Genomic DNA, 15393 nt, shown 5'->3' on the forward strand with positions numbered 1-15393 from the left:
CACCAGTGTCTCCTGAGATCTGCGCCATGTTGGAACTTAGGATGCTGGGAAGCCAAGCAACCAGCCTGCCTCCCTGCTAAGCAATAGTGAGCCTACTGGTGCACGGGCTGAGAGTCAATCATCCCACACACCCTTTCTCCTACACCCCGCCCCCCACCGTTAGCAAATGCGAACCAGAGATCTGAGCATCTCTTGGGAGGTTGACCATAGCAAATAAGGGGGATTTCCTTCTACCATCTCTTTGAAGGCAAATATTTTTATCACTGTTTTGCTTTATTCTGATTAATGGTACTGCTCTATTCAATATTCTGTTTTGATAAGTTCTATAATATTCTGTATTTCATTTGATTTTGCTATATGTGATTGAAAGAACAACTATTGTGAAAATAACGAGATATATTGTGATACCTATTGCTGTTATCCCAGTAACCTGCTGTGAAGTTCTGTACCAGTTTCACTATACTGTCTCAGTTGGCCTTATTCTGCCTTGTTCTGTTGTATTTTACTACCTTCAAATTCAAAATTTTTTTAAAAATCACTGAAATTTACAACTCCTAATCTTTCCACTCAGGCTTGGCTTTTGACTTTAAGAGCCAGCATCTTTGTTTCTGTGATTCAGGATCCTTATGTTCATTGATAGCTACTTTCCAGGATGACACCCTGCCTCTTCATGGAGCTGTTTATAGTAGCTTTGATGGCCACTTTGGCCACCTGAATCGGAGGAATCAGTGGCTCTTACTTGACCTCTGCACTTTTCAGATGAGCTGCTTTGTGGCAGAGGATTCAGTGCACAGTATACCCCAATTTGAAGGCCATGAATAACATGTTCTTATTTGAAACTTGCAGGTGACGGACTTGACACAGTACTTAGACCCCAGTGGGCTCGGCGTGATCAGTTTTGAAGACTTCTGCCAAGGGATCTCAGCCATTAGAAGTGGAGGTCAGTACCCCTTTTCTCCTGCCCTTACCCTTCCAGTGCTGCCCTGTGACCACTACCCTTTTCTAGTCCACTGCTTTTCAAATCCCTGAACACCTAGCCTTTGCCTTTTCCTTTTCCTTCCTGTCCTTTGCTCTACACTCCCCCTAATCTTCCAGATGACTCAACTATTTATGTATGATGTTAGAAGCTTCTGTCTTTCATGATGAAAAATCTTAAAAATCACTCAGTGAGCATTCACATATGTATTTACACCTATATCCTATTGGCAACAGTTTGCTGTTTTTGTTTTGTTACACCCATCCATTTTTCTGTTTGTTCACCAATACATCTTTTTAGTAGCATACATCTCAAATCAGTATATGGTTATATACTTTCCCCTACCTTTCACTCATACCAATCATTATCTAGAGCTCAGTATTTTTAGGTTTCTTTTCTTTTTCTTTTTTTGAGACAGGGTCTCGATGTGTAGTTCAGGCTGCCATGGAACTCACTATATAGTCCAGGCTGGCTTCAAACTTGGAGTAGTCCTCCTACCTCAGCCTTCTGAATGCTGGAGCTACAAGTGTGTGCCACCACATCTAGCTGTAGACTGTTTTAGAGGATAAATTTACCTACTGTTAGAGGTACAGACTTCAGATATACAAATCTGAGTTCTGACACGTTGCATTTGGTTCTTGTTAAGACTGTGCCCCCATCCACAGTCTTCTTCCACCCTTACCTCCCCATCAGCCATATCCTATCATGACAGCTTCTTTGCCCTTTCTTCCCTCCTGTTCTTTCCTTTCCTCCCTCTTTTTTCTCTACTTTTCTGTCTTTTTTCCTTCACAGTACTAAGGATTAAGCCCAGGGCCTTTTCTCATCTGTTTTCCTAATGCACGTGTTGCAACGTATGCTGCTTGTACTATATTCATCTGTCCTCCTGGTGATAGACACCTGTTTTGGGCTGCTAAGAATAATGCTTTCAAGCCAAAAATGGTGGTACATGCCTGTAGTCCCAGCACTTGGGAGGCTGAGGCAAGAGGATTGCCAAAGGTTTGAGGCCAGCCTGGGCTACTTAGTGACCTCAAGTCCAGTCTGAACTACACAGTAAGACCCTGCCTTTAAAAACAAAAAAGAATTGGGGCTGGGGATTTAGCTCAGTGGCATAAGCGCCTGCCTTACAACTGTATGGTCGTGAGTTCGATCCCTGGTACCCATAAAAGCGAAAAAGACAAAAAAAAAAAAGAATAATGCTTTCAAGAACAGTTGAGTATAATACTGTGTATGGGTAACACATCACCTGTCCTTGGACAGAAGCTTAGGATTGGTCATGTGCTGACTGCAAACTTTGTTTCTTCACAGCAGTTGAGTATTTTACACTCACCAGTTGCCCCATACACTATCGTTTTTTAAATCAAAGCTCTCTGGGGCCAGGGATTTAGCTCAGTGGCATAAGTGTCTGCCTGACAAGCACAAGGTTGGGAGTTTGATCCCAGGTACAAATCAGTCAATCAAAGCTCTGAGTAGAGCAGTAGCTTCTCATCTTTCTGTCTTCTCCTGGGTTATTTGAGGTTGACAATAATAGAGTCACAGGTTTTCTCCCTTCTTGTTGCACTTGGGATATATCAGATACAGGCCAGGAGAGGTTCATAGCCTTTAGGTATGATTGTGTCTAGAGAAACCTTTGTACCTCAGGTCTTCTCAGCAGCTGTAATCTGTCCTTTCCCCAGATCATTGCTCAGCAATGTCATTTAAGGACTGGGTTTCCTAAATCATCAAGTGTTCAGATGGCCCTGGGGAATCTCATAAAGTGATTGTGGACACCAGCTCAATTCTGGGGACTCCGTGGTGACATATCATCAGAGTGGGGACAGTGGGCAATGGTGAGAGGATGAGTAGATAGTGTGGTTAGAGTAGCAGGTAGGGCACAGATGAAATGTGCATGCTGTCTCCAAGGATGGTAAGGGATAATTACTGGGTGAGGGCCGCCTGGTCCAGGTGAACAAGAGTTGGCCTGTATAATGGTGGTAGGTCAGGAAGGGAGAGACTGAAGACAACCTTCCCGGTGAGCAGGGCCCAGAGGAGACTGCCAAGTAGACAAGTAGCTCCTTTGGCTCCTATATGCCTATGCGGGGACAAGTTTGAAAACAACTAACCAGCAGTGGTGAACCTATGGCACACATGCTGCAGTGAGTGTTTGTTTGTATTGAAAGATCTTAAAAGTTTGGCATCACTGAGCTAGGATGACCATGGAGTTCCCAAATTAAGTGTCAGCAGGCTGAGCCTGCCTGTCTTGGTCAGCCTGGTCTGTAAGTTGTAATCCTTGAGTAGTGTTTTGAGGGTTGGTGTGCAATTAAAAAATGATTTAAACCTCAGAGAGTTTTGTAGCAACTGAAAATTTTGACTTTTCTTGCTGGCTTGCTGGGAGGGATGTGTGAGGCCCTCATGACGGGCCCATGGCCCTTGAGGATAACCTACCCTCTAGCAACATCCACCTTTTAATCTCAGGGAACTTTTTGGTGTGGGCTTTTCTTTCTAAGTTTCAAAACCCATTGTGAGGGATGGAGATTTAGCTCAGTGGCTTAAGTGCCTGCCTGGTAGGGGCAAGGTCATGAGTTTGATTCCCCAGTACCAAAAAAACCCAAAACCCCATTGTGATTTCTTCTTTCACCCACCAGATGTCAGAAAGCCATCTTAATTTTTTTTTTATTTTTCCGTCTTTTTGAGGCAGAGTCTCTCTATGCAGTTCAGGCTGTCCTTGAGCTCACTTTGTAGCCCAGGCTTGTCTCGAATTCGCAAGGATCCTCCTGCCTCAACCTCCTGAGTGCTGGGATTACAGGCCTGAGCCACCACACCCGCCTCAAAAACCATCTTAATTTTTAAAAGTATTTTAAAATCTTGTAGTTAATTTCAGACCTAATTGTTTGTAATACTTTTTTAGTTTTGTTTTTATTTTTTGTACTGAATATTGAACAAAGGGTCTTTGAATTGAGCTACATCCAAAACATTTCTTAAATTTTTAATTTTGAGATTAGGTCTCTAAACTACCCAAACTGAGGTCATACTTGTGATCCTCCTGCCTCACCGTCCCAGGGCTACAGGCATGTACCACCATGCTCAGACTGTTTACTTTCTCTTCTCTTCTCTTTCTTCTCTTTTCTTCTTTTTTCTTTTCTTTTTCTTTTGGCTTTTTGAGACAAGGTCTCACTATCCTTTTCAGGCTGACCTTGAGTTCCCTTTGTAACCTAGGCTGGTCTCAAATTTGCAATGATCCTGCTGCTTCAGCCTCCCAAGTGCTAGAATTACAGATGTGTACCACCATGCCCAATTTGTTTACTTCCTTAATTATGCTAATTTGTGGCCTTTTCGTGATGGGCCCGGTCTGGAAGAAGTGTAAATTTAACCAAAGAAATATTGACATAAGTTGTCTTTGTTTTAGCATCAGGCTCCTGTTTTGTACTTTCATAATTAAGCCAATTTATGGCTTTTGATAACTTCAGCCGAGTCCTGAAAGTTGTTAACTTCTTAAAAATAGAATTTTTAGTTATGATTTCCCTGTTTCTATTTTACCTATCTTTTATTTCTTTTATGACCTGCATATTTGAAAGGATATTGATTCTCTCTCTGTCAAACTCAGGGTTCTTATGTGCACCATCTCCAGACTCATTCGTTCCTGCTTGACCTTGATTGTAGGCAGCATGTTGAGGACCCCAGTGAAGGTGGTGGCATTTTCTGTCTGTCTGTTGTATAGGTTTCTTTTGTCATCACTCGCAAGTAATGGATTGAGCCTGTGTAAATATAGGTTGATGGTGGTATAGCTGTGACAGGTCCTCTGAACTGACTGATCTTTGAGAGGCCCTTCACAACTCTGCCTGAGCATTTGTGGTGGAAATATGATCGATATGGGGAGACCATGGGTACTTGGAGGTAAATCAGTGTGTGCAGGGAAAACAAACATGGAAGAAGGAGAAAATGTGCCTCTAGAATACTGTTTGAACCAGTAGTGAGCTCTGTTTTTTTTACAGTCATAGTAATTCAACCTAATATTTATACAACCAAACATTGGCTTTGGATGACTTGGTCATTAATCCTAAAACTCTTTTGATGGTAGTTTTTTGGGGTCTGCTGTTTAGAGGATCATGCCATTAGCAGATAATGATAATTTGACTTCTTTCTAATACATATCCTTTTAATTTTGCATTTGGATAGTTGACTGTCTCACTCTGCAGATCTTTCTTCAGGGTTGAGGCTGGAAGGAACAGTGAACCTGAGGAGCTGTGGATGTGGGCAAGAAGGAGGTTAGCACAGGAGAGTCTGTGAAGCCTGTTCTGGCCCAGAGTCCATGCTTCTGCTGTCATACTGGTCTGTTTTACTGGACCTCAGTTAATAAGAAATGGAGTACACTCTGGGTTTGTGCCTGTCTCCAGAACTGGAGACTTGAAGTCTAGTGACTTAAGGACCATGTGGATATTTATGTTTCTGGTGTGAGAGAACAGTCATCTGAGAATGGTCAGTCCCCCAATTTCCTTGGCCTGCTGAGGTACAGGGCCTTCTCCATTTTGGCCTTCTCTCTGCCTATGTTAACAGTCACTATGGTGGCCCTCTGTTCTTCCTAGGTGATCCTGGTAGGGGTCTCATGACCTTCTATTTTAGAGGCAAATGAGTTCTGGTCCCCACAAACTGGCCAGAGATCTTCTTTCTTATCATAGCCTCCTCTCCTCCTTGCCTCCTTCTATAACAAACCATCTCATGGCTTTGCTCTGAATGGACAAAGCCTGCTTGCTACATCCAGCCCTGTCATCCTTCTGCACTTGCACTCTGCTTTTCCTCTCAGGGATGTGTTCTGTTGGTAAGGTACTGCAGCTGTGCCCTGCATGACAGCAGGGTGAGGGTGCATTGTGCATCTCTAGAACTGAAAAGAAGCAACTGTGTGCTGCTCTGAGCTCCTGATATAGGACATCTGACAAAGGTTCTTGGCACCAGCACCCTTCACTGCACTTAAACCCCATGGGAGTTGTTTTTAACCACATTATTTTTCCTTTTTATAATATTACCGTTTTGATTTAATTACAAACAAAAACTTTCCTATTCATCCTTGAGTTAGTCTTGATACTCTAGGAAGTGGTGCTGTTTCCTTAATAGCAAGGTTAAATAGAAGCATCCTCTGGATTTCAGCCTGACACACTGGAGTATGTCTTAAGATACATGGTCCACTCCCTTGAGTTTAACCTATGTGGAACAGACCCTGGGCCTTTGAGGGGGAACCCAACTTGGTTGGGGTGGACTTTTCTATTGGGGTCCTGATCAGGTTGACCAAGGGAGGCTGCAATAAGAGAACTGAAATCACGTAGGGTAGAGATGGCTGAGCACAGCCAAGACCTATGAGGACGATGGACATGGATATATGGAGGCTACATGATTGCCGTTGAGCTGGACTCTCTGGGTTCTGAGGACACAAAAGATGTTCAGAACCACCTGCCCTTGGGTATTGGCTGCAGATGATAAGTCTGGAGATGGGGGAAGGGGAAGCAGGACTGAGCAGGGAGGTAGCATCCAGGCATCGGTATCTTGAGTCAGGCCTGTGCCTAGCACATTTGGTAGCTGTCAGGCAGCCAGGGTTAGAAGGCTGGTTTGGTGGCAGTGTCCTGGACTGAGAGTGCCTTGGGAGACTTGGCCTTTTCTGTGAGAGAACAGTCCTAATTTCAGCTCAGCCTCAGGCTTGCTTGTGAAAATGCTGCTTGGTGTGCCCCCAAGCATTACTGTGGCTCATCAACCTATGTCTTGGAACTCTTATGGGCTGTGAGAAGAAGAGCTGGTAAGTGTCAGTGAGAGGCATGTATCCCACTGTGTGATAGACTTGCTGCCACTGGGGCTGGAAGCAGTGACTTAGCTGTTCTGTTTAGTAGTTTGGAGACTTTATTTACATTCATTTGGAAGGGAAGGTGAAAAGGAAAGCATGTCAGATAATTTTGAGGTTATTTCATAGCATTTAAAAAAAGGAAGCAAAAAAGAAAAAATTAATAGAAATTAAAAAAAGAAAGGAGAACTAGGCATGGTGGCTCACATCTGTAGTCCCAGGATTTAGGAGGCTGAGGCAGGAGGATCTCTGTGGGTTCAAGGCCAATTTGAACTGCAGAGCAAAACCCTAGCCCAAAAAGGACTACAAAACAAAACAGGAGAAGGAGAAGAAAGAAAAGCATCGTTACTTGAACTGCATTTTTATTGAAATTCACTTCAGGTCTTACCTGCTGTGTGCCATGTGGACATGGCACATGTGGACAACCTGTCTCATCTGTTGTATTTTTTTTTTTTTTTTTTGTCTTTTTCCTTTTTATCGGTACCGGGAATCAAACTCACGACTGTCTGCTTGCAAGGCAGGCACTTATGCCGCTGAGCTAAATCCCCAGCCCCTCATCTGTTGTATTTAACACTGCATCAAGGAACAGCATAGTAAATGACAGGTTGGATTGACCCAGTTTACAGGGGAGTGCAAGGAGGCTTTCGTTAAAGCCACAGGCCTTATTTCAGGAATAAAATGAGATAGAGAGGGAATTGTTACAAATAATTCATTACTTTGCCTCATGCTCTGGAAGAATAAGATAAGTACATATTAAAGTTTTCCACTAATTAAAAATTGTTTTAATTCTTATAGAAAAAGCTAATAGAAGATTTACGTTTATTTTTCAACAAGACTATAAGGACAGAAGATCTGTTCATATCTCTCTCCCTGGATCACAGAGGGCAACTCTTACATCACTTCCCCACCCTATCAAAATCTGAGCCACATCCACATGTCTGAAAGGCTTGGCTGTGTTCTTAAAGCTTTGTGTTCTGAGTTTCAGTTTTAGAAATGCAAGCAAACTCATTAACATATTAACTCCCAGAAATAGTTTAGCCTTTTATGGAATGTGCCCAGTTTGACTGCTCTGGGATGATAGATCCTCTTATGCTCTAGAGTCCTAAAGTTATATCTTGGGCAGTATTCACCTTGCATTAAAAAAAGTATGTATGGGGTCAGGGATTTAGCTCAGTGGCTGTGAGTGCCTGCCTGGCAAGTGCAAGGCCATAAGTTTGATCCCCGATACAAAAAAAAAAAAAAAAAAGAAGTATATATGGTTCTGCTGCAGTTGACCTAGACCTAGTAAGTGGACCTCTAGTATAGAGACTGTTCTTGCTTGGTAGGGGAAGGCCAGGCCTGCTTGAGGGACCAGAAGAGGCCAGACTGTATATGTACATTTACTCTCTGTCATGACCCAGATCAACCACATAGCATGTTCCTGGGAATATTATAGCCAGCTCTTCAAAAACATGAGAGTCTGGGCATGATGGTGAATGCCTGTAATCCCAGCACTTGGGAGGCTGAAGCAGGAGGATCACAGAGTTGGAGGCCAGCTTGGGCTGCAAAGTGAGTTCAAGGCTAGTCGGAACTGCATAGTGAAACCCTGTCTCAAAAAGACCAAAAAAAAGACATAAAAGGAGAGCCATATTGAGTTACCATGAGTATCAGTGTTTGAGGTTGCATAATTATCAGCTATTATTCTATATAAAATTATATAAAATATTCTATATAAAATTCTGTAAAATATTCTGGAGAAACCAGAAACTTAATGGAGCAGCTGTGTGTCCTGTCTGCTCTCTGGTGAGGGTTTCTGGGACACTTGTCCTCTCTTCACCAGTTACCCAGCTCTCGTTACCCAACCCTCTGAAACTGCTGGAGTGTGGCAGTAGGATAGGGCTTTCCCCAGATGGTGTAGTGTCGATGTCGCTCCCGGCCGGCAGGAAAGACACACGACAAGGTCTGGCGGTGGTCAGGCTTTTCTTTTATTTTCTCCTTATACAGTCTGCCCCGAAGCCTCTACCGGTCCGCTCCCCGCGGCTCCTTGCGTGCTTCAGTCTCTCCCGAAGCCTCTACCGGTCCGCTCCCCGCGGCTCCTTGCGTGCTTCAGTCTCTCTCCCGAAGGTGGAGGTACTGGCTATATATAGGATTAATAGCTAGGCAGACTACCCTGTGAGGCGGGAACTTAGTGGGGTGATAAGAAACAGGTGCCACACAGGCGGGCTCGATGAGAGGGGTAATCTAGCTCAGGCTTTTGTACTTTCCCACAGGCCTCGCAATCACCGCGTCTGATGACTTGACAGTGCCACGGCTCCCAACAGTGTAGATCACACAGGAATGTGCTCTAGGCCTCCTTTGGCCCCGCTAGAGGCAGCTCTTTTTTTTTTTTTTTTGAGGCAGGGTCTCACTATGCAGTTCAGGCTGGCCTTGCTCACTGTGTAGCACAGGCTAGTCTCAAACTCGCAATGATCCTCCTGCCTCAGCCTCCCAGGTGCTGGGATTATGGGTATGAGCCACCATGCCCAGCTTAGAGGCAGCTCTTGGTGACTATTTCAAAGTACTTTTCCAGGAGTGTCTGGTGAAGATTGCTATTCCACTTGGTCTGAAAGACTCTAGACCACTTCTTAGATAAGTGGCCGTTAAAAATGTTAACAGATATTGAACAAGTGGCTGATGTATTTTACATAAGTGTAATACTTTTATTTGTAGTAGGACATCAAGCATCTCTTGTATGTCCCTTGCTGTTTATTTTCTGCTTCTGAACAGTATGACACAGCAAAGGTCAGTGATTTTTCTCACAGTAGATGGGCAGAGGTAAGAGGGTCAGTGTATTCCAGAAACAGTGTGTTTTCCTCTGACATCAGAATTTGGCTGTTTACCATAAAGAGATAGTATTTCTCTTCAATTTTGTCTTGATATAAAAGAAAACATGGGGCTAGGGATTTAGCTCAGTGACGTAAGTGCCTGTCTGACAAGTGCAAGGTCATGAGTTCAATCCCCGGTACCAAAAAAACAAAAAACAAAACAAAACCAGAACCATAAAGGTCTACTTTAAAAGAAAACATTTGTGTATGACATGGTTAATCAAAAAAGAAAACAATAAAGACTACTTCTGAGTTTGGTGCCAGGGGAAGGTATTTCTGTATTTCATTGTTTCCATACCCCCTGAGTATGAGTGGTCTTATCAGTTGAGTCTGGATTGGTAGCTGGCAGTTCTTACAAGCTGGCAATTTTTACAGAACTTTGTATTTTGCTCTTTTTCTTTCACAGTACTGTATGGAATTTTTGTTTGTTTTTGCTTTGTTTTGCTTTGTTTTTAAACAAGGCCTCACTGATGGGGAGGTCTTGAACTCACTATGCAGTCCAGGCTAACCTTGAACTCCTGGTGATCCTTCTGCTTCAGCATCCCAAGTTCTGGGAACACAGGCATCTGCTACCATACCCAGCTTTATATGGTTCTTTTAAGAAATAAAAATCAAGTCATTCTACCAGACACAATCTCCTTAGCATTCTGTGGTGTAGCTTTTGTACCTTACCTTGCTGGGCACTTTAGCCTGTATTTCTCACACTTGACTGAATGCATTTCTCTCTCCCTGCTTGCAGTGACCCCCAGGCCTCCCACATTAATGTTTGGTGTCTTTCCTGAGAGCCTGGCATGTACCTGCACCCTTACCTTCTACGTCCTTGGATGGCCTGCTGAGTGTTGGTCTTCTCTTTACAGATCCCGATGGCCAGTTGTATAGCATGCCACCTGCCCAGGATGAAGACCCTCCCACTTGTGCTGATGAGTTTGATGATTTTGTCACCTATGAGGCAAGTCTGGTTGCTCCCCGTCTTCCTCTGTGTGCCATACATCTTGCTTCTAGAGTCTCTTTTTTTCGGAGATGGTGTAAAGAGAAGGGGGCCAGTTAGGTGTCTTTGCATATTCTTAGCTGTGGTAGGAGATCAATAAATGTCTGTTTCACATGCGGTTCCCAGGGACAGGGGGTGTGTGCGGGAGTCCTCTCTGGGGGCCTGTCATAGAGCAGAGCACAGGTAGGTGATGGGGCTCTAGGTGGTATTTTTGTTACCTCCCAGGGAAGGGCAAAGGAGAAGGCTTTTGAGGTTTCCTTTTATGGAACCACAAATGGTTTTCTGTATTGGGCGATATCTGATTAATTCTTGCCCCTCCATACTCCATCTGTGGCTCCCAGGTGCAGCCAGGGTTGTCATGATGATGTGACATCTTTGAAAGTCTTTTGTCACTATAGCTGAGCAGAAAGTCATAGCCGAGAAAACTGGCCATTCACCATACCCAGCAGACTAGACGTCCAGGGCCTGGGAGCCATGTGGCTGGATCTGGATTGTTTTCTTTATGAGATGTGGAGATTATAGTCTTAGGTACTCAAGAGGCCAGCTGCTCTCAGCCTTCTGTTCCACCTGAAGGTATGGGCCAAAAACCAGGGACCCTAAGTTCCTTACTTCAATCCTCTGAGCCTTGGCTCTTTGGTCACATGAAGGTTATATCTAGTAGTGTCCCAGAAGCTTCTGAAGTCCAGTGCGGGGGGGCCCAGGATTGCTGTGGCTGACCTTTGTACCTCTTGTCCCTGCTGTGGGAAGCTGTCCTAGCTGTTTGTCATCCTCAAGTAGCCAGACTCATTTCCTGGCTGCCTGTCACTTTGGTCCAAAAAGATCCCTCCCAGCTTTGTCTCCAAGAACAAAGAGGGCCAGAGTCCTGCCTTGCATCCCCAGTTGGGTTCTACCTGGCTTGTTCATCCTGTCTGTAACTGATAAGTATTAGAGTGTAGGGCCTGAATGCTCCCCAGGTTTTCAAATTCTGGCTTTTTTTTAAAGTGGAAGAAACCTTTTCTAAATGTTTGTTACTTACGTTTTAAAAATTAACATATCTTATGTTTTAGAGAAGTTTGAAGTTTACAGAAAATGAAACAGATACTTCAGAGAGTTCTTCCACTCAGTTCTCATGTTTATGAGCACCTCTAACTGCCAGGGAGTGGGCTATGGCTGATGGCGCAGGAGTGCTGCGTTTTACACTTTTTTTTCTTTTTACCAGTACTGGGGATCGATCATGCACATATGAACCTTAATTACTGATGAGCTGCAGCTTCCTGCAGCGGGTGTCCAGACTCCTGCCACTCTAAGGACTCCTTGAGCTTATATTGTCACAGGTGAAGGTTGCTGATTGATACGTCTCAATCTGCAGCCTGATGGAGGGGAAGAGCTGGGGGCTGGTTTAAGGTTTACTACAGGCTTTCACAGGAATGGTCATGGGAAGAAAGCTCCTAAGAATCTGAGAGGAGGGGAAAGGATAAGTATGTAGGTCAGAGCGCTTTATCTGCAGCTCTGGAGAGCAGTGGGGAGGCTACAAAGAGCAGGCCAGAGCCAAAGCAACATGGACTTGCTCTGTGCATCCTTCCTCTAGTGCTGGACTGAGAGAAATGATAGGAAATGTATCTTGTACAAACTGTTATCAGAAAATTACAAAATATAAAACAAAAGCCACTCTGTTTTGAGCCTTGTTTGTTAAACTATCAAGGACATTTACTGAACTTTGCTACTCTTTCCCTGACCAGCTTCAGTGGGAGGTGTAATAGAGCGTGTCTATGAGCAGGTTAAACTTTCTCTAAGGCTGAGGTCCTCTCTGGTGGGCCACAGTTTTGTAGAAACCCCAGTACAACTAGCAAATGGGGAGGTCAGTTAAAAGAAGCCAGTGACTTGTTTTGAATGGAGATAGAATGGGCTGTCCGTTTCCAGCAGTGAGCCATCCTGGAGCTGGTGTGCAGAGCCAAGCCCGTGAGACCCCCAAGGAGCACTGAGGGTAAGAAGAGACGCTAGTGTGCACTATGCACAAAACTTGGTTTAAGAAAAATGACCTTGGCATAGTGGCATATGGTGTAACCCCAGCACTTGTGAACCTGAGGCAGGAAGATCCTAAATTTGAGCCCAGCCTAAACAACCTGTTTTTTTTTGGTTTTTGGTTTTTTTCCCCAGAGTCAGGGTCTTGCTGTGTAGTTTAGGCTGGCTTTGAACTCACTGTGTAGCCCAGGCTGGCCTCAAACTCACTGTAATTCTTTTTTCTGTCTCGGCCTTCTGAGTGCTGTGATTATAGGGGTGTGCTACTATGCATGGCCTGGACAATTTATTGAGACCATATTTCAATATAAAAAAATTTTTTAAAGGGTTGGGGATGTAGCTTAGTGCAAAGGCCATGAGTTCAATTCCTGGTCTATAGATTTTTTTTTTTTTTTTTTTTTTTTTTTTTTTTTTTTTTGGTACCAGGAAATTGAACTCATAACCTAGCACTTTCCAGGCAGGCCCTTGTGCCATTGAGCTAAATCCCCAACCTCCCGTTTATAAATTAAGAAAAAAAACAAAAGAAAAAAAGACACCCTGACCTGGACAGTGGACAGTGGGTGCTACTGGGCAGTGTTGGACCCACTTGGTATTCTGTGTTAATTGGTGCATATAACCTTAACCTACTGTGATGTTTTCTAAGATACATGTTGATTTTCTTATGAGTTCATTTTAACTTTGATGATTGGTAAAGTTTTCAGAAGCTGGTGGTTCATGTATCTCCAACCTGTTTTAGTCTCTTGTTGGAAAGTTCAGGCATTCCAAGAGTAGAAAGAGGAGTATGATCTGTTTTACATATTGATTGCATTTGTTTGCAGTTTTGGGGGTTGAATCCAGTGCCTGAGATGCTAGACAAGGTACTCTACCACTGCGCTACACTTCCAGCCTTCTTGATTGCTTTTAACAACTTCCATATTTCCTGACATTCTTTATTACCACCAAGGTCATACATACAAAATTAAAATTTCTTTCCCTTATCATTAACTTTTTCTAAAACTTGTGTGTGTTTGTATACTAGGTAAGTGCGCTACTTCTGAACTACACCCAAGCAATTACAAAGGTTTAATACTAGGCCCAGGAGACAATGCAGTAGAAACCTTGTGGTGCTATTAGTCTGATTTGTCAGGCCAAATACATAGCAGATATTTAAGAATAGTAGAATCAGGGGCTGGGGGTTTAGCTCAGCGGCATAAGCACCTGCCTTGCAAGCAGGCAGTTGTGAGTTCGATCCCTGGTACTGATAAAAATGAAAAAGACAAAAAAAAAAAAAGTATAGTAGAATCTAGCCTGGTGTGGAGGCACAGCCTTATAATCCTAGCATTTTGTGAGTCTGAGGCAAGAGGATCACAAATTCAAGCCCAAGCTGGGCAAGTTATTGGGACTTTACTTTCAGAATAAGTAATTTAAGCAGGAGGAGGCAACCTGTGAAAAATAAAAATTAGACAAAGACCCTGGAGCTGGGCACGGTGGCACAGACCTATAATCCCAGCATTGGGGAGCCTGAGGTGGGAGGATTGTTGGAAGTTTGAGACCAGCCTGGGCTCCAAAGTGAGCTCAAGGCCAACCTGAAATACGTAGTGAGACTCTGGCTCAAATAGAGAAAAAAAAAAAAAAAAGGCGGGTGGGGGTAGCGAGGAGGGACCTAGAATGTAGTTTGGTGCAAAGGCCTTGGATTCAATTCTCAGTCTAAAAAAAAAAAACCCTGGCACAGTCACCAAGGGACCATAAAGATCACTTCTTCATGCCTTAACTGACAAGAGACTCAGGAAGTTATTGTCTAAAAACATACAGCCAGTAAATAGCAGAAATGGGACTCTAGAACTTGGTGTCCTAATTCCTAATGCCATGTTCTTTCTACTGTTAATGGAAGCATTTAAATCACCAAACAGAAATTATAGGAATATAGAATGTAGAATATTTACAAGTCATTGAGAGCTTATTTTATAGTTCAAGAACTCTAATCTGTTTTTTTGGTTTTTTGTTTGTTTGTTTTCTGGTACTGGGGATTGAACTCACAACCTTGCACTTGCCAGGCAAGCACTTATGCAGCTAAGCTAAATCCCTGGCCCTTCTAATCTACGTTTTAATAAAAGCTCACCTCCTCTAATTTACATTGGGGTTCAGGAATGATTCTTCCCACTTATTTCTCATTTGAATCATTTTTTAAAATTTATTTATTTATTTATTTGGGGGCTGGGGATTTAGCTCAGCGGCATAAGCGCCTGCCTTGCAAGTGTGTGGTTGTGAGTTCGATCCCTGGTATCGATAAAAACGAAAAAGACACCTAACATTTCAAATTATTTGTTACTACTTGTAGCCAATTTTGGGTATTATTTTTAAAAATCTTAAGTGTCTTCCAGAGAATATTTAATTATATCTTTTTTTTTTAGACCTGGGACTCAAACTTAGGACCTTGTGCTTGCCAGGCAAGTGCTTGTGCCACTGAGCCAAATACAAGATAATTATTGTGTCTGGAGATTAAATTATTTTCAATAGAAATACATAGATTTTAGAGTAACATTAAGGAAAATGTAATAGAATCAAATATGAAATAGAACCAGTTTCTCATCATAAGTATATATTTTATGAAGTGATACAATATATATAACATCCTGATTTGATAAAACATGTGCTTAAAACATGTGTGTTTGGATAATTCCATTACATCAAGTCTTAAAAGATTTAAAATATTGACAGGTCATGATTTTAAAAGGTGTTTCTTGGCTGGGCATGGTGTGCACCCCTGTAATCCCAGTACTCAAGGATGAGGCAGGTGGTTTGCTGTGAG

At 43.1% G+C, this 15393-nt stretch overlaps 1 protein-coding gene across 3 annotated transcripts in view; it reads left to right on the plus strand.

The window, feature by feature from the left end:
- Positions 1 to 15393, plus strand: part of Rab11fip3 (RAB11 family interacting protein 3) — a 96801-nt gene that overhangs the window by 52485 nt on the left and 28923 nt on the right. For all 3 annotated transcript variants that reach the window (XM_003478074.5, XM_005007339.4, XM_063226201.1), the window contains exons 2-3: positions 847 to 940; positions 10477 to 10568. In XM_003478074.5, coding sequence (XP_003478122.2) covers positions 847 to 940; positions 10477 to 10568 — 186 coding nt within the window. The remainder of the gene's footprint in view (positions 1 to 846; positions 941 to 10476; positions 10569 to 15393) is intronic.

Source organism: Cavia porcellus, unplaced genomic scaffold, assembly GCF_034190915.1.
Source record: "Cavia porcellus strain 051 isolate PalLab524CR breed Dunkin Hartley unplaced genomic scaffold, mCavPor4.1 scaffold_16, whole genome shotgun sequence".
Taxonomy (NCBI): domain Eukaryota; kingdom Metazoa; phylum Chordata; class Mammalia; order Rodentia; family Caviidae; genus Cavia; species Cavia porcellus.